Raw genomic sequence first — 27,602 nt, forward strand, 5'->3', positions numbered from 1 at the left:
GAGCAGGAAGCCTGATGCTAGGCTCCATCCCAAGAACCTAGGATCATGATCTGAGCTAAGGCAGACTCTTAACTGACGGAGCCACCCAGATGCCCCAAAAAACAAAATCCTTAAAAGTAAAATGATATTCAGAATAACTTAATGCCAATAACTATGGCAACTTAGGTAAAATGGAAAATTTCCTTGAAAACCACATAGTAACATGATTTAAGAGAAAAAAAAGAAAACTGTGTAATTCTATATCTGTTATAGAATTTATAACAATCTGAAATTACTTTTTATTCTATCATCTGTCTCCCCCAACAGACTGCAAACTCCATGAGAGCAGGGACCTTGTCAGTCCTGTTGGCCATTGAATCTCCAATGCCTAAATCATCAGGATGCCTGACACATTGCAGATGAATATGAAATACTTGCTGAATGAAGAAAGTCTGCATCCATTTCTTACCAAGAACCAAGCTGAGACAAGTGATAAATACAGTGGTTCATAGAAGACTCAAGACTTCACTTTCTTCAGTAGTCTAAACCCTGACTTTGATAAAAATCATACGCCCAGAAAGCTACATCCTTTGACCACATTAAATTAATGCACTGCATATCCCCTTCACCAGATTACATTTTAAAAAGTTGCTGAAATTCACTGTTTCATAAAATATTGAGGATACTGTTTATATAGCTTGCACTGTTGTCTATTGAGTATCTTATATGAGAAATTCCTTTAATTTATTCCTAGGGAGTGCACAGTTTCTTCTGAAGAAGTAGCATATGATTCTTTTTTCATGCTCTACTAAAATGCCTATTGACTTGGAGGTCAGTTATAACAAGCATGTTGGTCCTTACGATGGGCATATTTGTATTCTCTACTTCCTTGATGCTAATTTTCCAAACATATTTTATCATTTCATTGGTTTTTTTTTAAAGACTCAAACTTGATAGATTACTGTTAAAATGCAGATGCTAAAATAACGTTAAAATATAGATGTTAACATATAGATGTTGAAAGAACAAAAGCATCCATTTTAGCTGAAGGTGATGTAGCAGTCATTTTAGGGTAAGTGTATTACAGTATCAAACAACTACAAATCCTAGGAACTAGCAATGCCTGTTCATGCCACATTTCTACATTAGTTGGCTCAGCTTTGCTCCACATTGTTTTCCTTCTGGGACTCAGCCTGCAGGAGCAGTTTTCCCCAGGAAAAATGACCAAGGAAAAATATACACAGCACAACCACAACATGGGTTTTAAAGCTTCTGCTGATAACGAGCAACGAGCAAGACATACACCCAAACCTGGTGTCATGGGTGGGACAGATCGCCTACCGATGAACAGGGATAGGATATTTCTAACAATAGTATGACATAGCACAGATGATGTTCTCCACCTAAGAAAGCTGTGATTAATACCAAATAGTAAAATACCAAACAGACACACTAGTAACAGCTGCCTCTCATTACTGAGCACCTACTAGGTACAAAGGATTGCATAAGATGCTTCAAGCATAGTATTTCTAATTCTGACAACTCTTTAAGGCAGAGAGGATTCTCTCAAGATTACTGATCCAGGACACTAAAGACTGGATATATTAAGTCATGCACATTAGAAATGGTACAGTAGGAACTTAACCCAATTCTGCTCAATTCCAAAGCTGAGCTCTTGGTATCACTCTGCTTTATCCTTTGGTGGATATTCAAAAAAATTTTTGTCCTTTTTCATTACTTTCTGGTTTTTTTGCTTTGTTTTGTTTTTGTGTTTTAGTTAAAGGGAGTTGGGTGAAACGGGAAAAATTATGACAAATAAAAGCAGGAAGAACTGCTTTTACATCAAGGATAAAGTTTATATTCCATATACAACAGAAACAGCTATTGATATATTCTTTATATATATTTTGTCACAAAATATAGTTGATTGATCTTATTAGAGACTAATATTTTTAAAAGAATAATATAGCAATACTGCTGAATGTGCCCATAAAAATCCCCCAAAGAAGTTTTATGTTGTTGAAAACTTCACCATTTAACTGGCAAGAGGATAAATGAATGTGAATGTAAGTCCTTACATAAAGAAATCTATAAACAGTGATTAATAGTGTAAACCTATCTATAGAGAAATAAAATCGCCAGAGGTGAGTAAGCTAAACTAAAGATAACTTCATGAAATAAAGAAATCTCGAAGATGAAATTAGATATTCACATCTTAAGAGGATTCTAGTGACTACATTTGAGTAACTGAATGAAGTTATGTCCACTACTGTTGATTTTTTTGCTATTTTAATACTAAATGTTTACCTGAAAAAGTAAGTACTTTGCATTCTTCAATTCATTATTACATTGAAAAGATGCAAACTTCTTAGTTGAACTTCCAAAGCAAGAGATTTTTGTTCAAGGCTGCCTTATTATTAGCAACTGTATTTGTCACCTGATTGCAAACTAGCTCTAAAAGAGGCAAGTACTTGATTATGAAGTGAGTGATGAAGTCTTTAGAACAAAGACAGCTCATTTTTTGCATCTGCACTGAGATGTTCAACAAAGTCAAGAATAAAGGAAATATTCTTGAGTTTATTATTTCTAGCTATAGAGCATCTACTTTCTATCAAAGAAGAAACTGAGCTCAAGTCAAGTTCTCTCTATTTAGCTGTCATTTTTCTTGCTTTGTGATATAACAGCTGTGATTCTTTCTGGGAGACATAAAAGTAATTAAATTAGAATTTCATGATGCTTTGCATCTCTAGGGATATTTCTTAAATTATCACTCATAAAATAAATCACAGACAAAGCAGGACAGTGTAAGAAGAAAACTAGTGCCAAATCACTCCATCAATTTAGATGGGGGGGGGGGGGAGACCTTCTCTTCATTTCAAACTACTTATTTGTAGATGATCCTTATCATACAGAAAAGTCGGAAGAAAATAAAACAACCCCAAATTCTAACTATCTTCTTCCAGTCCTTTTCCTCTTCACAGACATTTTTTTTCAAAAAAAAAAAAAAGGGGAATCATGTTATTTTTATAATCTGTTTTAAAATTTTGATTGGATGGCATGATGCATGTTACTATCAAAATTTTTTTTAAACTACCATTTTCTTCTGGGTATATACCCAAAAGAACTGAAAGCAGGAAACTCAGATATCTGTACACCAGTGTTCATAGCAGCATTATTCACAATGGCCCAGAGGGTGACAACAAGACAGATGTCCATCAACGGATGAATGGATAAATATAATATGGTGTATACATAAAACAGAGTATTAATCAGCCTTAAATGCCATATGATTCTACCTATATGAAATACCTAGAGTAGTCAAATTCATAGAGACAGAAAGTAGAATGTTGGTCGCCAGGGGCTGGGAAGAGGGGAAAATGAGAAGTTGCCTAATGGGTATAGAGTTTTGAGTTTTGTAAGATGAGCAGTGTTGTGGATGGAGAGTGGCGATGGTTGCAAAGCAAGCCAAATCTACTTAATGCTATTGAACTAGACTTCAAACAGTTAAAATGGTAAGTTTTATGGTACCTATATTTTTATCACCAAACCCCATCACCACAATTTTGAATGAGTGATAGTCCATCAGATGGGGAGGCTATCCTTCGTTTAACATTTTCGCCAATGGTTGGACATTTAGGTTTCTTCCAATTTTTTGTTACCATAAAATTCAGTGTCATAAACACTGCTGCAAACACATCTTTGCTTCTGTATCTGCTGTTTCTTCAGGATAGTTTCCAAAGGACATAACTGGATTAAAGAACATGAAGTATGTCAAGGCTTTTGATGCATAATGCCAAATTGCTTTCTACAAAGATCTTACCAATTTACTTTCCTAGGAGCAGTGTAGGAGAGAGACCTTTCCATTGCATTCATGCCGAAATAGAGTACCCTCATCCCTTTTCATCTTTGCCAATTGATAACAACAAGAAAGCCTAGCTTGGGATTTTAACATTACTTATTTGACTGCTCTTGAGAATGAACTGTTTTCACATGTTTATGACCAATCTAAACTTACCCTTCCAATAACTGCCAATTCTCTCAAATTAAAATGTAAACCCCATATTCTAAGAAGGGTGGGAAGATGGGAGGAGATACATCTGGGGAAGCTCTGAAGGGCAGATAAAAGTGGGACCCGGGTTTTAAACTTTATCTTTAAAGACGTGAAGAACAGTGAAGATTTAGGAGGAAGGGAGTGACAGCAAAATATGGAGAAAACCTAACCTTTACTAAAAAATGAATAAGCATATTATCAATTGCAGTTAATCTATTCAATAACATGGACTCACTATGCAGAATCTCCAGGGGCAAAGAACTCCATCCACATAGTTGAAAAACTCCACAACCGACTGTGATGTTCAGCCAGGCTTGGAAACGATCGCTTTAATTCACTGAGTGAAATCAGCCCTATTCTTCCACATTCTCCTTCCTTTTCAGCATAATGCTTGGCAAACATCTAGCTTTATCACTCAACCCTCTGACAACTGAGTTAGATAAAGCAAGCCTTAGTTGCCCTCCTTAGGTGCTGAGTACTTGTTAGCTGCAATTAGGAACCTCCACAGCGACATCCTGAATACTACCATTCCTGGATTTCAACTTGGTTAGGCCATAACAGAGCTTCATCCAATCTATTGTTTGCTGGGTGTGTCATTAAAGCAAGGCCAAGGCATGCAACCAATTTACCAGGGTGCTAGCTTATAAAGCAACTGTGAGGGCACCTGAGTGGCTCAGTGAGTTAAAGCCTCTGCCTTCAGCTCAGGTCTTGATCTTAAGATCCTGGGATTGAGCCCCTCATCGGTCTCCCTGCTCAGGAGGGAGCCTACTTCCCCTCTCTCTCTGCCTGCTGCTCTGCCTACTTGTGATCTCTCTCTCTGTGTCAAATAAATAAATAAAATCTTTTAAAAAAAAAAATTAAATAAATAGGGGCGCCTGGGTGGCTCAGTGGGTTGGGCCGCTGCCTTCGGCTCAGGTCATGATCTCAGAGTCCTGGGATCGAGCCCCGCATCGGGCTCTCTGCTCAGCAGGAAGCCTGTTTCCTCCTCTCTCTCTGCCTGCCTCTCTGCCTACTTGTGATCTCTCTGTCAAATAAATAAATAAAATCTTAAAAAAAAAAAAAATTAAATAAATAAATAAATAAATAAATAAATAAAGCAACTGTGGGTACAGTGTATGTTCTACCCAGGTCTCCAGGTCATCCTGGAGCTGCTGGTCCCTTAGGAGCCCTCTACATCTGAACATCAATGAGCTAGGGGTCATGCTGAGTTACTACGAACTCTTCAGGCTTTGAGTTCTTTAAAAAAAAAATAGTGGGGGGGTGTGCCTGGGTGGCTCAGTCAGTTAAATGTCTGCCTTCAGCTTAGGTCATGGTCCCAGGCTCCTGGGATTGAGCCCTACATCTGGCTCCTTGCTCAGCAGGGAGCCTGTTTCTCCTTCTCCCTCTGCTGTGCTCTCTCTCTCTCTTTCTCAAATAAATAAATAAAAAATTTTTAAAAAATCATCTAAAATTTGGAAACTCACCTAACAGACACAATAAAGGACAGATCAAAAATGATGTCAGGGGAATGGTGAGATAAAACTCTGGGGGACACAGAGGGTAGTGGAAATGGAGATAACACAGAGAAAGATATCTCGAAGCCAAGAAAAAGAAAAAAAGGGCTAATCTGGCAAATGGAAAATGGGCACTGGTCTCTATTTGTAGGTCGATTGGCTTGTTACATAACTCTCCCAAAGTAAAGCCAACCCTATTAATAATGTAAAAACTAAGTAGTTATTAGGCACACATTACTGTTTGAATAGCACTGTCACTGACGTCAAAGAAAATTAGTTGATAAGGCAAAGCTGTCTGTCCTCTCGCAAGTTACTATGGATAAACGAACATATTAATGCTAAAAACAGGCTGAATGCTTTCAATTTCCTGGTTATGGACCTTTTTTGGCATTACAACAGGAGAGACATGATTACATTAATATTGTATAAGCAACTAATTTCCTTTCAAATTTCTGCAAATGACTTCGTATCTCCCCTTAAGAATGAGAATGCCATCATGTCAAAACCAAATACAATGGCAAACACGCATGGCCTATCCACGGTACCCCACAACGGCTCTGGTATGTGAAATTTAAATAAGGCCCATGTAAAAAATATACAAACTCTAATTTTTCCCTCATCAACTACATGTTCAGCTAGATGCAGGAAGAACAGAAAGAAAACATGGGAATATTTTAGGAAAAGGGAAACTTCATCTAGTTAGTGTTCATGTTGAATGCGGATATAAGTGTAACAATATATAAAGAAATACAAAATATTTTCACATATTCTACACTAAAACTATAGTACTAGGCGCCTACTAAATTCTAGGACTTTAACATACGCTGCTTCTTTTAATTCTCACAACAGAGAATTTATTCCTCCCAAAACAGTAAGTTTAAGCCAGTTGGAGTTGTAACAATCCTGTCCTCCTTCCCAGTGATTTATGTAGTATTGGGCTGATAATGGAATACCAGAAGCATAAAGAGGAAAGTAAGGAAAGTTTGGGGTAGGTTTTTGTGAGCATGCTTTCCCAGTTCTAAGAAAAAGATGGCTTCCATTTCCTCTCCAGACCGTGGTGTAACTAAACTGGATTGATGCCTGGAACGACTATGGCCACTTTGCAAGCCTAAGAAAGCCAGCCCAAGGGCAGAGCCACCGACAGCAATAATGAGGCAACAGACCTTGGCTGATACTTTTAAGCTTTTGACTCAACCTACTCAGACCCAGCCTCACTTTTGGACTTCGATACACCGTCTTATTGTTGAAGCCCATCGGAGTAAGGTGTTCTGCTACTTATTAGATGCTAAGAGTATTCCAATTCCTGCAGGTAAATATTATCCTTATTTTTAAAGAAAATGGAATTTTCTAAAGGGTATCTTTTCTAAGATCACACTGTTTCTAAGTGTTGACTCAGTATTTATCTCACATCAGTCTCCCAAAAGTCCTCTTCCACAAAACAGTATAGACATTCCCGGAAATATCTGTTCCTGAAAATTCTAGGAAAGAGAGCCTCAGATGTAATAAAAACAACACTGAATCTGAAAAATTAGATTTGAGATTTTATTAGTAAAAGCACATCAAAAAATTCACTTAAGTTCTTCCAGTTTCAATGGCGTTGGTTGTAAAGTGGGAGGAAAAAATGTCAGCATTGCTTTCTGTACAAGGTGCTTCTAAGTCTGCAACAGCTAACAGCATATACAGAAACCTTGTGTCAACTCCAAAGTTGAAGGGATTGATAATTATTTCCACCGACTGAACAAATACTGCACATAACAAAATGTTCTAAGTAAGCCACTCTCCACGGGAATTCAGCATGACTGTTTCGTGGTTACTTCTTTGTTAGATTAGGTTAATAAAGGAATGGTGGAGATAATCTTTGCAATGAATTTTCCATGGCTCTCCAAGTCACAGTACACAGTATTTCCTTGGGCCATTCTAGTTAAGTCTGTCACTTCAGAAACTCTGTGGCCTCTTTTTAGGATGTGAGTCTAGGCTTTGGGGTCACAATATTTCCTACTTTGAAAGCTGAGTATCCCCCCCGGTGTCACTGTCTCGTCTTGTGTGATATCCTCTCGCAGCCCCAAGTATCCTCTAACCAGAGCCTGTGATCCACACAATTACTGCCTTCTACAACTTAGATTTACCTGTATGTTGAACAGCTATGATAAAAAGTGACAACCTCTTCATGACTAAGAGCTAAACTCAGTTTAATTATGGAAAGGTCAAAAAGGTGTTTTTCCTACCCTAAGTTGGATTATAGAAATTTAAGTGTAGAAAAAAACAGCATTATTTTAGCCAGCCTCAAGAGCTTCAGTGGACAAAAATAACGAAGGAAGTGACAATGAAAAACATCAAATGTCAGAGAACTAGTCTTTTTTTATACTTAAATCAGCAGGATGTGTTCGTTTAAACCACTCGGCCTCTGTCCCAGATAAGATTCAACAACCAAAGTTTGTTCTAGCAGAAGAGAAAAAAAAAATTATTCGAACAACGTATCACAATTCTGCAAACTAAAAAAAAAAAAATTGAAACCATAAACTTTTTTCTCATTTCCTTCTTTTGTACTCTGAACCCCCAGGAAAAGCTCTCAGAAAAATAGACGCGCCCAGGTGTAAAACAGTGCCTCAGCACAGCTCCTGTACCAGATTCCATGCTCAGAGGGGGGCAACATATTCTCCCTCTGGCACGGAGCAGAACCCTGAACTCATCAAAGGTGTTAAAATGGGAAACGGGAAGAAAGAGCTTGATGAGCCACTCGAATCACAATTGCTTGGGGGCTCTTATACTATTGAGTGAAAGTTCCTGTCCTTAAATTTTCCGTGGTCAGTACATCACTGTCTCTGCAACCCAGCAAAAAATGATTCAGGCCATGGCAAATGTCCATGGAAAGAGGCCTTGAGGGACTGACTTACCTGCCATGACATCTCTCTCCTTGGCCTTGCACCGGCATCTGACAAGTGAAAACTCAGAGAGATGATGGCTCAGACAAAATCGTGGAAACATCCCTGTGGGACCCATGACTCAGGACATATATAATCCTGGGTAAATCTGGCAGGATGTCTCATAACCTCAGGGACACCCTCTTGTGTCAGCACCTTGACAATGTGCTTTCACAGCTCAGCTCGAACAGGAATGGAGGTTAGGGACGATGCCAACACACCAATATGAATGAGTGTGTTTGCAGCACTGTGGGAGTTGGATCAAAACATTAAGATATACCGAAGAAGCTTTACAAGTGTGAGGGAAAAGTGTAGGGAAAAAAGAAAAACCCACAAAAAACAACAACCGTATTTAAAAAGGGAGGTGGGGGGTAACTTCTTAGCAACCCTTGGGACAAACGGATATATATGGATATACACGACAGTAATGGTAGGTTATGGATAGCTAATCTATAGTAAAAGTGACATTCTTTTAATACCAAATAAGTTTGTGAGTGACACAAGATCAACTCCTAGGCGCCCTACCATTAAAAGGCTTTGATCTCTAACAGCCTTCCTTGTTCTTACTAGAAAATTAATGGACAACTTAAAATGAAATCATAAAAATTCTGACATCTTCAATTTGACCCAAAGACCTTGACACAAAGCTCTTCTGAGAGACTGTTAATAGTCCTCAGCTAAAGGGGAACCATAAAAAAGGAGTCAAAATCTGGAAGTACAGAAAATTAAAACAATACACAACTGGAAAAAACTCTGCTCCTTAACTGAACTTTATGTGACCTTGAAAGCTCACAGTAGTCTAAACTGTTTGATTTTCAAATAGGGAAATGCTTAATTTTATTCCTGTGCACGACATACGCTAACTTCATAGAGGAGGTGTTTTCCATTTGATTTCACTGACCATGAAACAGGTTTGTGAAGATGACCCATGCATATCATTATCACAACCATATCAGAGCATTTCTACTGACACAATGCTTCCAAATACTAGATTCTAATTCTCCTACAACTCAGAATTTTCTTAAAGTGTAAATCCGGTAATAAAAAGGCTGCATAGTTGCTTTCCTCTTTTGTAACGGCAGGAAAAAAACAAAAACAAAAACAAAAAAACTTGATTAAGAGAAACCATAAAACTCTCTGGATTATACTAAAAATTTGTAATGCAAATTTAAAAGTCTAAACCAAAATTTTCCATGAGGATCCAGAAAATCACTGTCCCCAAGTTTTCCTCCCCGGTTGTAACCCATTATCCCAATTTCAGTCCCTTGTTCAGTGGCTAAAATGATACAAGATTTTGAAAATTAAGATTTCCCTTTCACAACTTAAAAAGATTTTATGGCTATCACTGAGGAATTCCTGAGGTAAGCCAACCTCTTTTAATGTATACATTTAAATTAGAGAATTGTTTAGGGATATTAAGAAATACAGAAAAATAATATAAGCAACACTTCCACATACCCACTGTTCTGCTAAGAAAGGAAATGTTGTAATTATTCTTACAGCTGTATGTGAATCCCTCCCTTCTACTCCTTTATCCCCACTGGTAACCAGAATACTGAATTGAGAATTTATGATGTGCACTCATGCATATATACCTTTACTACGTGTGTATAATTGCTTTTAAAGTTCCCATAAATTATACTGTACTCCATGGATCTTCTGCCATTTGCTGATTTTGCTCAACTTTTTTTTTTAAGATTTTATTTATTTATTTGACAGAGAGAGAGAGAGATCACAACTAGGCAGAGAGGTAGAACTAGAGAGAGGGGGAAGCAGGTTCCCCGCTGAGCAAAGAGCCTGTTGCTGGGCTTGATCCCAGGATCCTGAGACCACGACCTGAACCAAAGGCAGAGGCTTTAACCCACTGAGCCACCCAGGTGCCCCTTGCTCAACTTTTTTTTAAAGATTTTTTTTGCATGTCAGAAGTTTTATACAGAAGAACTTTAAGAATTTCTCTAGAGTATATAAGTAGATCTGCTGGATCTAGGATAGGCTACCTGTCAACTTGCCTTGATATTATCAAAATCTTTAAGTGGTCATAAAAATTTCTGCCACAGCCAGGAGAGACTACCTTTCCTCTAACATCCTTGCCAACAATTGATATTGTCACACTTAACTATTTCTTTATAAATCTAGTAGTTTCTAATGGTGTACTAGACATTTTGGATGCTACATTTTAGAGTTTGGATTCTGTTATATTCCTCTTAAGAGTATTTGGTCTTACTCTAACAGGCAAATAAATTGTTGGTAGTTTACCTTGATCATATAGGGGCTTGGTTTTAAGTTTTATTAGAGTGGCTCTGTATCGTTTTGCTCTTAACTTTTAGTGCAGTTCTTTAGTCCTGGGATATAGTTTTTTATTCCTATGCTGTGGCCCTTCGGGACTTTCAGTGGAAAGCTCAGATTGCTCATGAAGCCCTTCTAACATCAGGTTCAAATTCCAAAGTCTGTCTCTCCTACACTGGGCAGCTGCTGAAATTTCTGTTCAGCTCTCAAAGACTTCTAGCTACTGTGTTCCACCTGGGCTCCTAGGGTAAAACTCACACATGAGAATTGAACAAGAGTTTATACACAGATTTTGGGGCTCTCTCTTTGTGGCTCCTTCATGTAGGTGATATCTTACTCTATCTCCAGGCACTCTGGCTGCATCAAACTAAGCCCTCTGACAATGAAGACTCTGATTTTCTTCTCGAGTTCTATCTGTCCTTGGGCTTATAGATTGGAGAATGCCCCCAAGAGAAAAATATGGATCTTACCCAATGTGGTACCCTTCATCCAAGAACCAAAATTTCTCCAGTTTCTGACCACTTATAGTCACTCTCCAGTGCTTTCAAACTGTCTTCCTTCTTAAGTGTTTTTCCAAAGTTTATAATTGTTAAAATTGGTAGGATTCGCTGGCAATAGAACCCACTCTGCCATTTCCAAAAGGCAGAACCTTGATGAACAGAAGCAAATCTTGATGCACTCTCATTTCCCAATCTGTTCATTCTATGTTTCATGGTATTTTTAAGCCTTGTTTAAGAAATTCTTTCCTATCCCAAGGTCAACTTGTATATTTTATTCTAAAAGATTTTTTTTCTGAAGTATTTAAAAAAATATTTTGGTCTTTAATTCACTTGGAATTCCACTTCTTAAGCACGGCTTAAAGTAGAAATACAATTTCATTTTATTTTTACGAGCAGATGAACAAATTTTCCCAGTCCCATTCCTGAAGAGTCCACCCTTTCCACTCTGATCCATGAAGTGCACTGTCATAAATCCAGTCTCATAAACATCTCAGTCTGTTCCAGGCTCTCTCTTCTGTTCCAGTGTTTGTCTAAGCATACACTTATATTGCAATATCTTAATTACTACATCTTTATAGTAGGTCTCGTTATCTGGTAGAGCAAGTCCTTCCACTTTGTTCTCCAAGATTGTTTTGCCTTTTCTTGGCCCTTTGTATTTTTCAAATAAATTTTAGAATCAATTTGTCATGTCACATGAAAGCCCTGTTGGGGAGAACTAACATCTTTAAAATATTAAATCTTCTCATCCACAAATTTGGTATATTTTTTCATACATTCTAGAATTCCTTCACGTCTATCAACTTCTATAAATTCTCCAAAAATGATATTTTTGTCGCTATACTCCATATTTTAGAATATCTTTTTAAAATGTTACTTTCTCAAAGTATCTTTTCATCCAACTTATCCCAATGCACTCTACCATATCAAATGAATTTCATCAAAGTTGTTTACTGAAGCTATAAACTCTAAGATTTACTTGTAATACACAATCTACAGGATAACAGTAATTTAGCACTCCCATCTGTAAACCATTTTTTTCATGTCATGGATTTATCAAGTATCTTATCCGATATACTCACCAAGAAGCTCCATGGTCTCTACTTTCAGTGTCCAGGAAATTAGAGTCCAAAAACATGTCTTTGTAGATTCGACCAACGAGGCAATACATATCGGAGGCAACCTGCCCTTCACTTTGCACCAGCGGGATCATAACATCAAGAGCTTTGGCTCTATCTCCAGGGAGATTTCTCCTAAGGTAGGGGGAGAAAAAAATATCACTGTTTCAATATAGATCACAGAAGCAATGTAGGCCTTTTTAAAACTCTGCTTGATATTTTGATTCACACTAGTGAAGTCTGGCAGGATAAAGACAACCATAGATTTTGAGAGTTCCCTGTAAAGCTGTGTCCTAAGCCTTTTTGTCTTTTCATCCTACTGCATGTCTACTGGATTTAACAAGGATCACTTTTGAGCTCTTTCCTGATGACAGTGATAGGTTTGGTTTGCATTAACCCATCTATATAGTCCTTCTAATTTCGCAGCCCATAGGTTCATGGTTCATAGGTTCAAGGGCATGAAGTACAATTAGGAATGCAGTCTGTGGCCTTACATGGGGCAGCTGACCAATCCAGACATGGACCAAACCCTGACTTTAGGTTTCAACGGCTTCTGCTCCAAAACACTGTGCAAACTTATTCCAGACAACACCAACAAACCAACTTTAAGCCAAGAGCTGCCGAAGTCTATGTGTGATCAGATGATGATCTAAGGAAGATGCTTTAGGTAGGTCATTTTAAAATAGCAAATATGTGTAGTTCATTCTCAAAGCCAGATAAAAATTCTCTTAAAGGGAAGCCTGGGTGGCTCAGTTGGTTAAGTGTCTGCCTTCAGCTCAGGTAGTGATGCCAGGGTTCTGGGACTGAGTCTTGCATCAGGTGCTTTGCTCAGCAGGGAACATGCTTCTCCCTCCGCCTGCTGCTCCCCTGTTTCTGCTTGCTCATATGTGCACATGTGCATAGTCTCTGATGAATAAATAAATAAAATCTTTTTTTTTAAGATTTTTAAAATTTTTGCTTATTTGACAGAGAGATCATAAGTAGGCAGAGAGGCAGGCAGAGAGAGAGGAGGAAGCAGGCTCCCTGCTGAGCAGAGAGCCCAATGTGGGGCTCGATCCCAGGACGCTGGGACCATGACCTGAGCTGAAGGTAGAGGCTTAACCCACTGAGCCACCCAGGCGCCCCATAAATAAAATCTTTAAAGAAATTCTCTTAAAAATTATTTCTTGGACCTTAAGAACATTATGCTAAGTGAAAGAAGACAGTCACAAAAGATTACATATAATAGGATTCCATTTATATGAAATGTCCAGAATAGGCAAATCTAGAAACCAAAAATAGATTAGTGGTTGCCTAGGTCTGGGAGATTTGTGGGGCATGGGGAGAGTGAATACTAATGGGTTTCCTTTTAGGGAGATGAAAATGTTATATTGTGTTGATGGTCATACAATTCTGTTACTATATTAAAAAACCATTAAATTGTACACTTTAAATGGGTGAATTGTATGATATATGAATTATATTTCAATAAAGTTGCTACATAGAGTTATTTCTCTTCTCCACTATGACTTCAAATACATCTGGTCTATGAAATACCTTTTTACACTTTGTCCTAAATACCTTGAGCTTATAATAACCCTTCATACAAATATGTTTATCAGTTCATCATATTGTATTTTAGGAAAGGTAAGGATAAAACACAAAGAAAAATCTAAGAGGCTCTATGGACTTTGATTTTTCATTTCATAAAAAAGAACATATTCCATATTCTGTCTTTCAGGAAAGATTTATTTGAGAGCCAGCTGGAGCTGGTAATCTCTGGAGGTCTCATCTCACTCTGTCAAATCTGAAGAAAAAGATGTTTAATAAATGGGGAAATGAAATATACGTCCATTCTACACTTATTGATAACGTTAGCAAGCATAAAGGAGGAAAGAAAGAATCTCTAGTTGAATAGTGTGCTGACTTCTTTCGTTGCAGACGGAGGCAGGAGGACCTAGTGATGAAGAGCAAAGACATCAGTATGGGACAGATCCAGGTTTGAGCCTCAGTTTTATGACTTGCTAACTATGGGCTCTGAAGAAAAGCGATTCAAGGTCTCCAAGCTTCAGCTTCCTCATCTGTAAAATAATCAAGCCTTAAGTGACACACAGCAAGTGGTCCAGAGACATGATGTCCCTCCCTTTCTCTTTCGCTCATTCTCTTTAGTTTTGCAACTGTATATATATTTAACTCGCCACCAGGGAAGACAGCAGCACAACTAACAAGCTTTGGACAGCTCAGTGTTTTGGGCCTCTCCATGCCTCTCCGAGCATGGCCGGCCTCCTTGGTAACTTGGGGTAGGACGTAGCACTGACGTATGTGCCATGATGTGGACAGAAGGCCGACAGGCAGGACTGGAAGTAGCACCCTTCATGCGGGTCTTAGCAGATTTCTGGATACATGCCCTAAAATGTGGCCAACGGAGTTCTGATTGTAATTAGATATGTTCAGGGCAGTGAAAATGAAAATATTCTCTGGTTAGGAATATGTTCACCTAGACATAACTACCATTACCCTACTTAGCAAATTTTTTTAAAGATTTATTTATGGGAGAGAGAGAGAGAAAGAGTTGGGGCAGAGGGGAAGGGGCAGAGGGAGAGAGGAGGAGTCTTAAGCAGACTCTGAACTCAGCACAGAGCCTGACACTGAAATTGATCCCATGACCCCAAGATCATAACTGCAGCCAAAACCAAGAGTCCGACACTTAATGAACTGAGCGACCCAGATGCCCCTCTACTTTGTAAATTTCTAAGTAAAGAATCATTTGGGGTTGAGCATATTTGCCTAAAAATAACATTATATTCGTGCAATTAAAAATATTCTAAGCAAGTATAAATAGCAAATACAAACTCAGAGAAAAAAGAATTTTTTTAAAAAGATTTTATTTATTTATTTGACAGACAGAGATCACAAGTAGGCAGAGAGGCAGGCAGAGAGAGAGGAGGAAGCAGGCTCCCTGCTGAGCAGGGAGCCCAATATGGGGCTTGATCCCAGAACCCTGGGATCATGACCTGAGCTGAAGGCAGAGGGATTAACCCACTGAGCCACCCAGGCGCCCTGAGAAAAAAGAATTTTAAGAATTTAAGGAATAGCATGGAGGACATTAGGGGAAGGAGAGGAAAACTGAAGGCAGGGGGAATCAGTCAGGGAGACAAACCATGAGAGACTATAGACTCTGGGAAACAAACTGAGGGTTTCAGAGGGGAGGCACCCGGGTGGGGGGGAATGGGAATTCAGAAGGTCACAGGTTGTAATGAACACTGCATGTTATATGCAAAAAATGAATCATGGAACACTACATCAAAAAACTAATGATGTACTGTATGGTGTCTAACAGAACATGATAAAAAATAAACAAAACAAAACAAAAATAAAGAATTTAAATATATAAACTGCAGGGGCTTTTTTTTTTACTGTCAAAAAAATAAAAGAAGAATGCATATGCTTCCTATATTTCATATGGTTGAAGCAGAAATATTAATATTACATTCCAATAGGGAATGGCTGCAATGCTACAGCAAAAACATATCCTGGGAAGAAAACGCAGGTTATAAAATAGTATGTTAGCATAGTACGAACAGAACCTTTTCTTACCTATTCAGTGCAAATGCATAATGAAACTTCACATGGTGATGGGAAGCCAAATCAAAGGTTGGCAGCTTTTCTAAGGTCTCTACCAGCTTCACTATAGAATCATAGTCCTTTCAAACAAAAGGAGAGTAACACAGAATTAAACCACTAGGAGAAAGTTCTGACAATGAGAGGACTTTTGACAAGCATATATCTAAATCCGAGAAGGGTGTTAAAAAGAGAACTAGGATCCATGAACTACTTTGAAGAATCTAGAACCAAAAAGAAATTGATTTTTCTTAAATAAGAAATTTGGCTTATATAGGTAAAAACCTTAAAATATAGAGTTACCACAACTGGCTCCCATTAGCATGATAACACTCTGTTGTCTAACTATGGGTGGTTTGCCTCTCCCATGGAGCTAGATTCCTGGCATGGTGTCCTAAAAATTATTTTCAAAGAAAGAATTTTCAAAATATCAAGGACATGGAGCAAATGATTGAACCTCTCTTATAAGTAACAAGATGATGTCATTTCAAGTTCCCCTAGTCTTGGGATCTGAAATACCACACCTCTACATGTATGTTAATTTCTGTTGTTCTCATGAAGCTTTACTTGGGCCTGAAAGGCTGCGTGGGAATAAGAAACTAGAAGTCACTTAGATTTTACTATATAAAAATCTAAAAACAAATTCCCAACTCAGAGAGGATTGCCTTCAATTTACCATATTTAAAAAATTTTAAGACATGTCAATAAAATTAAATGGCACATTGGTGTGTTTTACATGAGAAAATTTTTAAGTTATTTTTATAATTAATCAGTTGCATATTTCTTGGTCCTGGCTAGTTAGATCTATCACTATCAATTTCAAGCAACAGAATTCCCAGGAGTAAGAGCTATGTCCAGAAAGCTCCCCCTCCCACTTCTGCTATTTGCCACAACAAAACTTTCACTTATTGTCTGACAGGTGTGTCTGAGGCTAACAAATTAGTATAGGTTGTCCACAGGTTAGCTACGTACACAGATTTTTCTTTTTGTTCTTCTGGAGGAAAAACTCGGACCTTTACCATGAAAGTACTTCGTTACGTAATCAAGGATGGCTAACTCATAGGAGTCTTTTCCATTCATCATAAATTCTCAGGATAGAGAGCTTAGAAAAGGCAATAAAAAAATTACATGTAGTGACCTGAATGACCTCTCAACTAACCGAAATGTGATGCTAACTCTCCCTTATTCCTCCAACATGCTACACGACAAAGAATTTCCTGTAAGCATCTTCTCACCTGGATATCTCTGTAGGAAAGTAAGAGGTTTATGACAATATCTGCTGTCAAGACTTCGATATTATCTACTCGTTGCCGAATTCTTGCCAATTCAGCTGCCAATTCTTTACCAGTGTATAAATTTCGAGCTTTCCTGATATCATTGAGTATAGATTCCCGGAAATACTGGCTGGTGGGAGAACACATTTCAAAGAGTTAATACTAGAAGGGATTTCAATGAAAAGCAATGATTGTATAAGGAAATGAATGACATCTGCGGCATTTGTAACTTTCAATTCACAGGATGCATAGATGGAACACCTCATGGATTTTGCATTATAAAGAATTTTGGGAGTCCTATATGTATTTTTTAATACTCTGCTTTGCTTTAGAAAAACTTAGGTAAATATACTGCATCTTAATGACTTTTCCAAGAACCTGCCATGTGCCACTTAAAACATCAAAACTTTATTTTTCATTGCACTGTTTTGAGTAGAAATTGTTCCAAATAAATCAGGTGTGCCTATGATTTGAACATAATATAGCCCTCACTTTCTGACTCAGCCTCATCACAGATTACCCTAACTGGTTTTTCTTAACTAAAATATAATAATGTCATCAGCAATTCTGGGCAAGTTCCTGTTCTTATAGTAAAAGTCTGTGGACATTAATTCTGACAGTGTTTCTGTACTTTGAATATATATATATACATATGTATATGTATATATATATATTTTTTATCCCTACCATTACCATAATGTACTTAGCAGTTTTTTTTTTCCCCTTTCTGATCTCAAGTGGTTCTCTTCTGAATAAAGTAAACTATCAGACATCTCTTTTATCTACTTAGAAGATATCATACTTTCATTTTCCTGGTTGTTGGCTGTGTGCTATATCTGAGAAACATCCGATAAGATGCACAAATAAAGGAAGTAGGACATAGCTCTGTTATCATCATCAAACAGCATTATTCAACTTTACCTAGAACTTGCTTGTGCCACCTTCAGAAGCTGAATGAAACGATCCACAAGAGGTAAGCAAATGGGTCCAAGAAGCAGCTCGAAGTTCGGTTGCATGAGCTCCGTCAACCCCTTCATGAAGCTGCTATCACAGCAGTAGACCTTGTTGTGTGGAGTGATCATGTAAGGGACGAATGTATAGTTCCCAGTGCACATCTGTATAAAGAAGAGGTGCCAGGAGAGGTGAGCTGGCCTGGAGACTCCACACTAACAAAATCCCAAGTCCTTACTGCACTGAGTCATTTTAAATAGTCATCCTGAATGTGAAGAGAAATAGAAAAACCTCATTTCTTATTTATGACCTATGAAAGTGGAAATTTCCTCCCAATTTCTTTAATTGCTGATTGCAAATAATTAGGACTTACAGATGATGTAAAAAACAAATAAACAAACAAACAAACAAACAAAAAACAAAAAAGCCAAAAAGCAAAACAAAACAAAAACCCCCAGTAGGACAGTTTCCATCAGTCAATTAAATATTTATTCACCATCTCTGATGGCTAAGGCATTAAGATATATGCATGCTGCAGGAAAAACAGAGGAGTTTAAACACAGCCTTCAGCCTTCTGGGAAATTCAAAATTTAATCACAGAGACACAGCATAAATACATGACAAGAATAAGAACTAACATTTAAGGGCTCCGCACCTGACAGGCTATGCTGTGAGCGATGCGGAAACAAAGCTGTTCTCTCCAGGCTGCTCTGTCATGGTCACGGCTCCATTAGCCTCCTAGCTACTAAAACTAGAGACCCAGAAGTTTTCCCTGATGCTCCCATTTCCTTCACCACCCACATCCTATTGAAATCCAGTCTATTCTACCTCCAAAATCAATCTATTTGTCCATTTCCCTCCATCTTTTCTGCCCACATGGAAGACAAGGCCAACATACCCAGCCTGAGCTACCATCACTGGCCTTCAGTTGGCCTTCCTGCTTCCACTCTCCCCCCTCAATGTGTTCTCTACCCACCAATCAAAGTGATCTTTTTTTCCCTTCCAATTTCAAGTTTTTATTTAAATTCTAGTTAGTTAAGATACATGGTAAACTTGGTTTCAGGTATAGAATTTAGTGATTCATCACTTACCCCAACCTCTTAACAACCTATATCAGATCGCTTCCCTTAGCTGCCTAAGGCCCCCTCCCTTGCTCCTGGGATGAAAATAAGACACATCCCGGGGGCCTACAAGGGACTGACCACCCAAATCCTACTTTTCTCTCTGCCCTCAGCCCACGCCACTCTCCACTCACTCCTCCCGAGCTTCTCTAGATTCCCAATGATGTCAGGTGAGGGAACATTAGTGCAAGCAAAGGGAGAGCTGGGAGGAAGAAAAAGGAAACTGGATTGGACATCCCTGAGTAAGTCAGCCTGCCTGGCTCTAAGAGCTCGGGGAAGGGATGCGGATGCAAAGCTCAGGACCTTAAACAGTATGTCCTGGGCATGGGAATCAGGAAGGATTCAAAGCAGTAAAGAACACATAAGCACAATCTTAAATGGGGCTACCTAAAATGAGTGGTATCATTAGCAAAACGAAAACTCAGCAGAAGCAGACTTCATTATTTATGAACATATTACAGTTGAGGGCACTTGTTATATATCAGGTAATAAATCACAAACAGAACCTGACTGCCCGTTAATATATGACAGGAACTTCAAGAGGTTGAAACCTGGGCTGGGGTGGGAAGCGTGAAATGTTCACGATTAAAAAGGCTGAGATTTAAGGAGGGCAAGACACCGAGAGTCAGAATGTCTAGAAGAAAGCCAGAAATATGTGATTGGAACATAAAAGAGTTTCCAACAAAAGTACAGACCTGGGAATCATTTGGTGTAGTTGAATCTAAGGAAACATGAGGGACCTCTAAGAGAAAAACCATAGAGAGGAGAGGGGAAAAAAAAAAAAAGGCAGAAGGTTCACAAGTAAAATGAGTTATGTGGGAAACCCCATCACTGTTCTGGGGAGCACAGCGAGCCCAGATAATCGGATCCTAGCCATATCAGCATTACGGGGAACAATACATCACTTCGCTTCCCCTTAGAAACAAACCAACGAGAGCAAACGTTGACTCACACTTGCCATGTGTCAAGAATGAACAGTCATGAGTTCCCAATAACCCACTGAAGAAGGTACTATTGTCTCTGTTTTGTTTTTTGTTTTTTTTTCCAAAGATTTTATTTATTTATTTATTTGAGAGAGAGAGAGAGCACGAGCAGGGGGAGGAGCAGAGGCAGAGGGAGAAACAGATTCTTCACCAAGCAGGGAGGACTACTGTCTGTTTTATATGTGAGAATTCAGACAAGGCTCAGATAAGGTCATGCATCTGGTCCGTGAGGTGTTTGGGACTCTAGCCCTGGGGCTCTTCTCTAGAGGGTATCCCATTATCCATTAGAGGGGTCAGCACCCTTCCAAAGGGCCTCTACAGGCTGACATGCCAACACTTCACCTCAGGTCACTTTCGTGGAACCCTGCATGAGCCAAGCTACTGCCTCACAGCAAACAGACGAGAACTGATAAATGCCTTTATGGCCAGACTGAATTATTTATGAACATGGTCTCTGAGGCACTTGTTGTATGTCAGGCTGTGAAGCAGAAACTGGACCTGACTTCCATTTAAAGTATGAGAGGAACTTCCAGAGGTTGAGATTTGATTTTTCAATCAAACACATGAAACTGTTCTTTCCTATTTTTTTTAAGATTATTTATTTATTTATTTGACAGACAGAGATCACAAGTAGGCAAAGAGGCAGGCAGAGATAGAGGAGGAAGCAGGCTTCCCGCCGAGCAGAGAGCCCAATGTGGGGCTCAATCCCAGGACCCTGAGATCATGACCTGAGCCGAAGGCAGAGGTTTTAACCCACTAAGCCACCCAGGTGCCCCAGAAACTGTTCCTTTCTTAAGCTCTCCTCCATGGACAAATAATTTGGAAGGCTAGTCAGGAAGAGGAAAAATAAACATATCCTGCTTCTAAAATGTTTCTGACATCCCTCAGCATGTCCACCAATTTAATCCTTTTGACCTGATCCATCGCCTGAGCAGAAAAGAAAGGCAAGTGTACCAAGAGGTTGCCTCCCAAAGCTTCTAGAGCTTTAACTATGAGTGGGTTACAAAAGAACAACAAAACCAAATACTCCTTAGATAAGTACTATAACTCACAATTCAAAAATAAAATGCTCTGAATCTTCCAAGTCAAAAGTTAGGACAAACAGATGAAAAGCCAATAAACCAGAAAAGCACTATTAGCGTTTCAAAATAGTATTCTGTTGCTGCTGCCGGATAAAGTTCTGTATCCTCAGAAGCCTTAATACCACATGTCATCATGCCTAAGACATGAAATACGATACATCACTACTCAAATACTGGGCATTGGGGAATAATGCATCCGTGTAAAACTAATTCTGGGAGAGAATGACTCTCGGATGTCTGGGTGCGTAGCAGCAGCAAAGGGGTAGAGACAGAAAAACGAGAGTCATGCAAACGGCAGAGAAAAATGGGTTCTTGCAACTGTCTCCTTCAAACCCCATAGAATAAGGCTTCAGAGCCCTCACAGAAAATAATCAACATGCAAAGGTCTTTCTAAGTGCCTGGCCTCACTATACTTTCTGGAGTCTCTTCCCTATGTTTCTAAGGCAATAAATGTATTTTTTGCCAATCCCCCATTGTTGAGGAAACACAGGAGGGGGGGTTGATAAAGCTTCAGGAGCCGCAGGGATGCTCGTAGGCCTGAGCTGAGACCCCTGTGAGCATGTGGTGGGGCAAAGTGTGAGGGTTGCTTGTGACGCCTTTTTTTTTTTTTTTTTCTGCTGAGAAAAGCACATTTTTCAGAACAATGAAAACTAATACTACGGGAATCTTTTTCCCCTGGGTTGGCTCACCTCTACCTCAGGAATCTTATCACTGCAATTTCTGTTTACAGATAGCTGTTGCACCCCTAGTTTGAAATCACTGATCATTCAAAGCAAATTAAAAAAGAAAACACCGTGTGATCAAGAATAGACACCTTGGGCATAGCAACTGCCTTTTATTAATAAGGTACTAATTCTAAAATATTTAAGCTTGCTTCTTGAAAAAGAAAGCCCACATCTCCTTAAATTTCAAAACACCCGAGGTGTGCTCATAAAATAACAACAGCGATCTCTCTGGCCCACGCCTGTGTTCACGGCTATAAAAACCTGCAATTCAAAACCTAGTCCTATTCTATGATCTTTAGTTAAAAAAATAATGCTGGCTCTGTTTTTCAATTTTTAAAAGCTACATAAAGATGAACATACGTATATATGTGTGGGAAATGAATTAAGTTTCTGGGAAGAAATGCTCTCAGCATTCAAACATATTGAAATACCGGCTCAAAATCCTCAACTTTTGAGAAGGACACCCAGCCCCTGAAACCCAGCAGCTTACTCAAGCCAAGAGGTGACCTGTTCATCATGTGCAGTATTTGGAAACCTTATAACCCTGTTTCTCCACAGGTCTGACCTGCCAGTGGGTATGATTAGCTCTTTCCTCTAAGTTTCTGGTAAAGACCACCTCCTCTCAAAGACCTGTGACCATTTGGTATATGGCCACCCACTCTTCGGCACATTGCCTTGCGTTTATTTTCTAATCTGTGTCTTTGCTGATTTGTTTACCAATCTTCTCCCCGAACTAGACTCTGGGCCTAGTCACTGGCCATCTCCCAGAGCAGTTAAGAATCTGACTGCCTCGATTTTCAGCCGCCATAGTGAATCCCTGTGGCACCAAGCCCAAAGCCTGGCACACGGTATGTGTTCAATCACTATTTGTTTAATAAAAATGTTACACGAAATAGATGCCTGAAGCAATAACTGCTCATTTCCTGTGGAGATGGGCAGAATAAAAGTACATAATGACAACTTTATTTATGTTGCCATGAGTCTCTAACTTGGTACGATCTTAACCATAAGTTTTAAATCTTTCTGGTCTAAGGAAAAATTACAATTGTATTTTTAATCTTATCATCGTAAATCAAATCAGGTGCAGATCTTTAGGTAGGATATTATTTTTGCTGTAAGTTGCAAAGATGCACTCTTTGTGGTTTTTAAATACTGGTTTATTTTCCAAATGAAAAGTATAACCACTAGTATAAGAAGGCTGATGTCCTTAGATATTAAATTGTGTAATTTTTCTTCATGCATTTTTAAAATTTGAAATTTATTTTTATCACTTTTTAGCTTTTATTTAATACTGTGTGGAAGGTAAGAATTCTGTGGTGTGGTCTCAAAGGCAAACTACAAGACTCTGGAACTTAGATCAACTGTATAGATAGTTAGATAATAGATATACATGTACCTATATATGTATGTGCATATATGGGCACATTTGTACCTATAATTTGCTACATAGCATATACATAGGTACAGATATCTATATGTGTGTGTATATAAACATAAATACATGTGTATAAACATATATACACACATGTACACATATATGCAGTATGTGTATATATGATGCCTGAGTACCACTCAGAATTACACAAAATTGGATGCACTATGGGAACATTCTTTTCCAAAATATAAGTATATATGCAATAAATAGGCATTGGTGTCCTCTCCCAGTAATGTTTTGCTTTTAAAGAAATGTTTTGATAAAATAACCAAATTTATATTGATATATCAGAAACTCTAAAAAGGGAAAACAGAGAAATTAATAATTTGTGGAGGTAAAAAAAAGGCCAGAGATTAGTTGATGGAACAGAAAAGATAAAAAATTTCTGGAAGTGTTAAAGAAAATACTCACGGTATTCTTCTGGCAAATGATTTCCTGAAAAATGAGAAAAGAAAAAAAATTAAGTTAAAGTTAATATAAAATTAATTCAATAATTAATTTAACTATTTGATGTGGGAAAATATCTTAGCAATCTGAAATTTCAGGGAGTGTACCATAAGCTCCTGTATCAGAGAAATTTACAATCTGATGAAAATTAGAGAAAATAAAAAGATTCTCAATGGTTTAAAGGAAACTGTACAAACATATAAAATCCAAAAAACCATTCTTGTAGAATATGTAAGCACAGAATTATCAGCCACAACCTTTTTAGGAAAAGGCTAAAAGGAGTTCAGTTTTCCGATGTACAATATCACTCACACACTGGGTCGGGGTGGACCATGGGACTATGCAGATGCTGTCTCCTGGGAAATAAAGGGTATTGGCTACTTATCAGAGTGGGCAAATCCACACCTATATAAGATCATCTGACAATAAATAGTCACAAATATAATTTACACGTTGTTCAATAAAAAGTGGAATGTGAGAAATACACTGAAGGCAGTTTCACTATCTTCTAGGTTGTGAGGAGTGAGATTGTGCAAATAATGTAGCTATACTGTGTCAGGCGCATAAAAACTCGTGCTAAAGCTTGCTGTCATAATCATGATTTCTGGATGTTTAAATGAGTAGAGGCATGGAAGAGACAATCTGGAAAACCCTGTGGCATAAAGGCTTCACCGAGGCTGCGGAATCATGATTTAGAAAGAGAAATGAGACAGAATTTTGGAAATGATGGTATGTATGTTGTCATGGAAACAGGGACTGTGAGACTTTTGTGGTGCCTCAAGGGTAAGTCCATCTGGCTAAGAAGAGCCAGATCTGGTGAGGTAAGGAATGAGCAGAGGAGCAATTCAAGGTTCAGCCAACTGGCCATCACTCTTCATTCAAGATCAACATGGGGGCAAAGGGGAACTGAGAAGTTCTTTGGCTTAGGGCAGTACGTAGGAGTTTTGAATGTTTAAGGGTAACAGATGAGTAAATAAAAAGCTATAGAAGAAGGAATAGTGCTGGGTAATTTTGAAAGTCATAATGATATATATAAAACAGTACAAGAGGCCCTTTAATACTTCACGAATGGAAAAGAAAAAAAAAAAAGACATGTACACATTTAAAAAGAAACATTACAGGGGCGCCTGGGTGGCTCAGTGGTTAAGGCGCTGCCTTCAGCTCAGGTCATGATCTCAGGGTCCTGGGATCGAGTCCCGCATCGGGCTCTCTGCTCAGCGGGGAGCCTGCTTCCCTCTCTCTCTCTCTCTGCCTGCCTCTCCGTCTACTTGTGATCTCTCTCTGTCAAATAAATAAATAAAATCTTAAAAAAAAAAAAGAAACATTACATGCCTGGGTCTACATGCATGTATGTACACATATGCTAAATCAAAAGAGTAAGACTCCAGTAAGGCCTTGTGTTTCTGAGAGAAGGAGGATTTTACTAAGCAGTAAGGAAGTCTGGGGAGATCAGCAGAGACGGTGGAACTCAAGATGAGCCAAGGAGGACGGACAACTTCCAAAGACAAAGCAGGAAGGTGGAGATACAAGTTAGAGGACCAGGAACACCAAAGGTCCCTTTGGAGAATAACATAATTACCAGGGACTAGAGAAGATAGTTCATTTGGGGAAGTAAAAAGGAGAAAATAAAAGAGGCCTATGAAAAAGATCTTGAATTGAATCATTAAACTAAGAAGAAAGTTCATTTTGGCATGTACCAATAATATCAGAAAGTTATTTGGGGCCTTACTGGAGAAGGCCCTAAATGCCAAAATAAAGTACTTTGTTTTGTGAGCAACTGGCAGCCAAAATGTATTTTTAAGGTGAGCAATATACATAAAGAAGAATCAGAAAGCAATGTCTGGGAACATCATCAATGTCTATCAGCTAGAAACTGGTTGAATAAACTATGGTATGACCATTCAATGGAATACAACGCAGCTGAACCAAGAACAAGGAAGTTCTTCATGCAGCAATATGGAAAGATTTCCAAGATATACTGCTAAGTGAAAAAAAGCAAAGTACAGAATGGTTTTCAAACATATGCTCCTATTTATGTATCAAAGAGAAAAAGAAAATTCTAATTTGTACATTCATAAAATCTATCTAGAGGAATAGACAAGAATCTAGTCATAGTGGTTGCCAGTGGAGGGGGAGCTGGCTGGGTGCAGAACAAAGATGAGAGAATGAATTTTCACTATATATCCTTTCCACTTTTAAACTTTTGTATCAGGTAAGTGTGTTACCCAAGAAAGAAAAATACGTAAAATGTAAACCTTGTTAAAGTCTAAAAAATACTAATTCAATGGTGGAATTTAGTATTGGAGGGAAAAGAACATTTAGGTGACATTGCAAAAGTTCAGGGACATCAAATTAAGGGCTTGGATGACAGTAGTGCCTGGGGGACAGAAATCAAGAGATGGATGAGTGACATTGTGGAGGAAAATTCAAAGTGGCTTTTCCCACAGGTGTTTCATAGATAGTCCATCTCTCTTTCTCCATTCCCTCCCCCTGCGCACACACTCTCTCTCTCTCACACACATACACACACACACACACACACACGCACACACAACTGTTCACAAAAAAAAAAAAAAAAATGCTGGATAATCACAAAATCAGAAACACAGTATGCAGAATTTTCCAGACTTGATTTACGGAGCATCTCTTCAGAGAAGCAAACCACAGTCTTTGGGATGCTGCTCTCTTGTGACAGTCACATGCTCCTCTCCTCCCTGCAAGTAACAAGGGAATGCCCTTCTCTTCTTCCTCTACCACACAATATCCTCATGCACTGACTGCATAAGAAGTCTGTTCTTTGTGAAGGTGCCTTCAATGATGCCAATTTTCCCAACAGAAGTAGATGATGTCCTTATTTCTACCCCTACTACCCCCTACTACCCTACTACAGACCTCTATGACAACAACACATGTACCAGTTGCAAATGTGTCATCGTATGATTCTCCCATCCTATGTCATGAGCAACTTGGATGTTTTGTTCATCTTCATACCCCAATGGTTGCCTAGTAAATTGAATGGCATACAGTAGGTACTCAATAAAAGCATGAAGAAATTAATAAGTCAATGAAAGTATAAAATACTGGGCTCTGGAATCACAGTAGAAATGTGTAATTCCTGGCTCTGCTCCTGACTGGCCATCTGTCATTTCCCCTCCCTCTAACGGAACACACTAAGAGCTGGGTTGAGTGATTGCCCGTCTCTTCCAACTCTGTGTTCTAGCATTTGCTTTTGGCTAAAGGCCTATCACAATGAGCACTGTCCTTGTGCCAAAGGAAGGAGAGATATCCTCATGCCCAGCACAGGAGCTCCCCTACCAGCATCTCTCCTTTGGTGCACTGAGCCCAGAAATGGAAGTTGTAATGAAAGGAGCAGTGGGGGAACACTGAGCAGGCTGAAGGCTCCCTCTGCTTGCCCCCAAAGAAAATAAGCTGCTGTTGGCTTAGAACCAATATGCTACATCTTCCTGAAGAATGGCTCATTGGAAAAACAAGCCTCTTAAAAGTCTTCTTTGCTTTCATTTCATTTTGCAATATAACAAATTAGGAAACTATATTAAAATCATTCCCATAAAAAATCTCCCTAAGAAATAATATGAAGTGTCTGTGAGGGCTATGTCGCACCAGAGACAGGACAGGACA

General features: G+C 38.7%; 1 protein-coding gene across 2 annotated transcripts in view; it reads right to left on the reverse strand.

Annotated features, from left to right (window-relative positions):
- Window positions 1-27,602, reverse strand: part of LOC111147502 (mitogen-activated protein kinase kinase kinase 5) — a 228,819-nt gene that overhangs the window by 106,754 nt on the left and 94,463 nt on the right. For both annotated transcript variants that reach the window (XM_022503521.1, XM_022503520.1), the window contains exons 3-7: window positions 23,928-23,951; window positions 18,141-18,334; window positions 17,181-17,349; window positions 15,922-16,028; window positions 12,310-12,480 (exon numbers count right to left, since the gene is read on the reverse strand). In XM_022503521.1, coding sequence (XP_022359229.1) covers window positions 12,310-12,480; window positions 15,922-16,028; window positions 17,181-17,349; window positions 18,141-18,334; window positions 23,928-23,951 — 665 coding nt within the window. The remainder of the gene's footprint in view (window positions 1-12,309; window positions 12,481-15,921; window positions 16,029-17,180; window positions 17,350-18,140; window positions 18,335-23,927; window positions 23,952-27,602) is intronic.

The sequence above is a fragment of the Enhydra lutris genome, unplaced genomic scaffold (assembly GCF_002288905.1).
Source record: "Enhydra lutris kenyoni isolate GAN:26980312 unplaced genomic scaffold, ASM228890v2 scaffoldscaffold17, whole genome shotgun sequence".
Taxonomy (NCBI): Eukaryota; Metazoa; Chordata; class Mammalia; order Carnivora; family Mustelidae; genus Enhydra; species Enhydra lutris.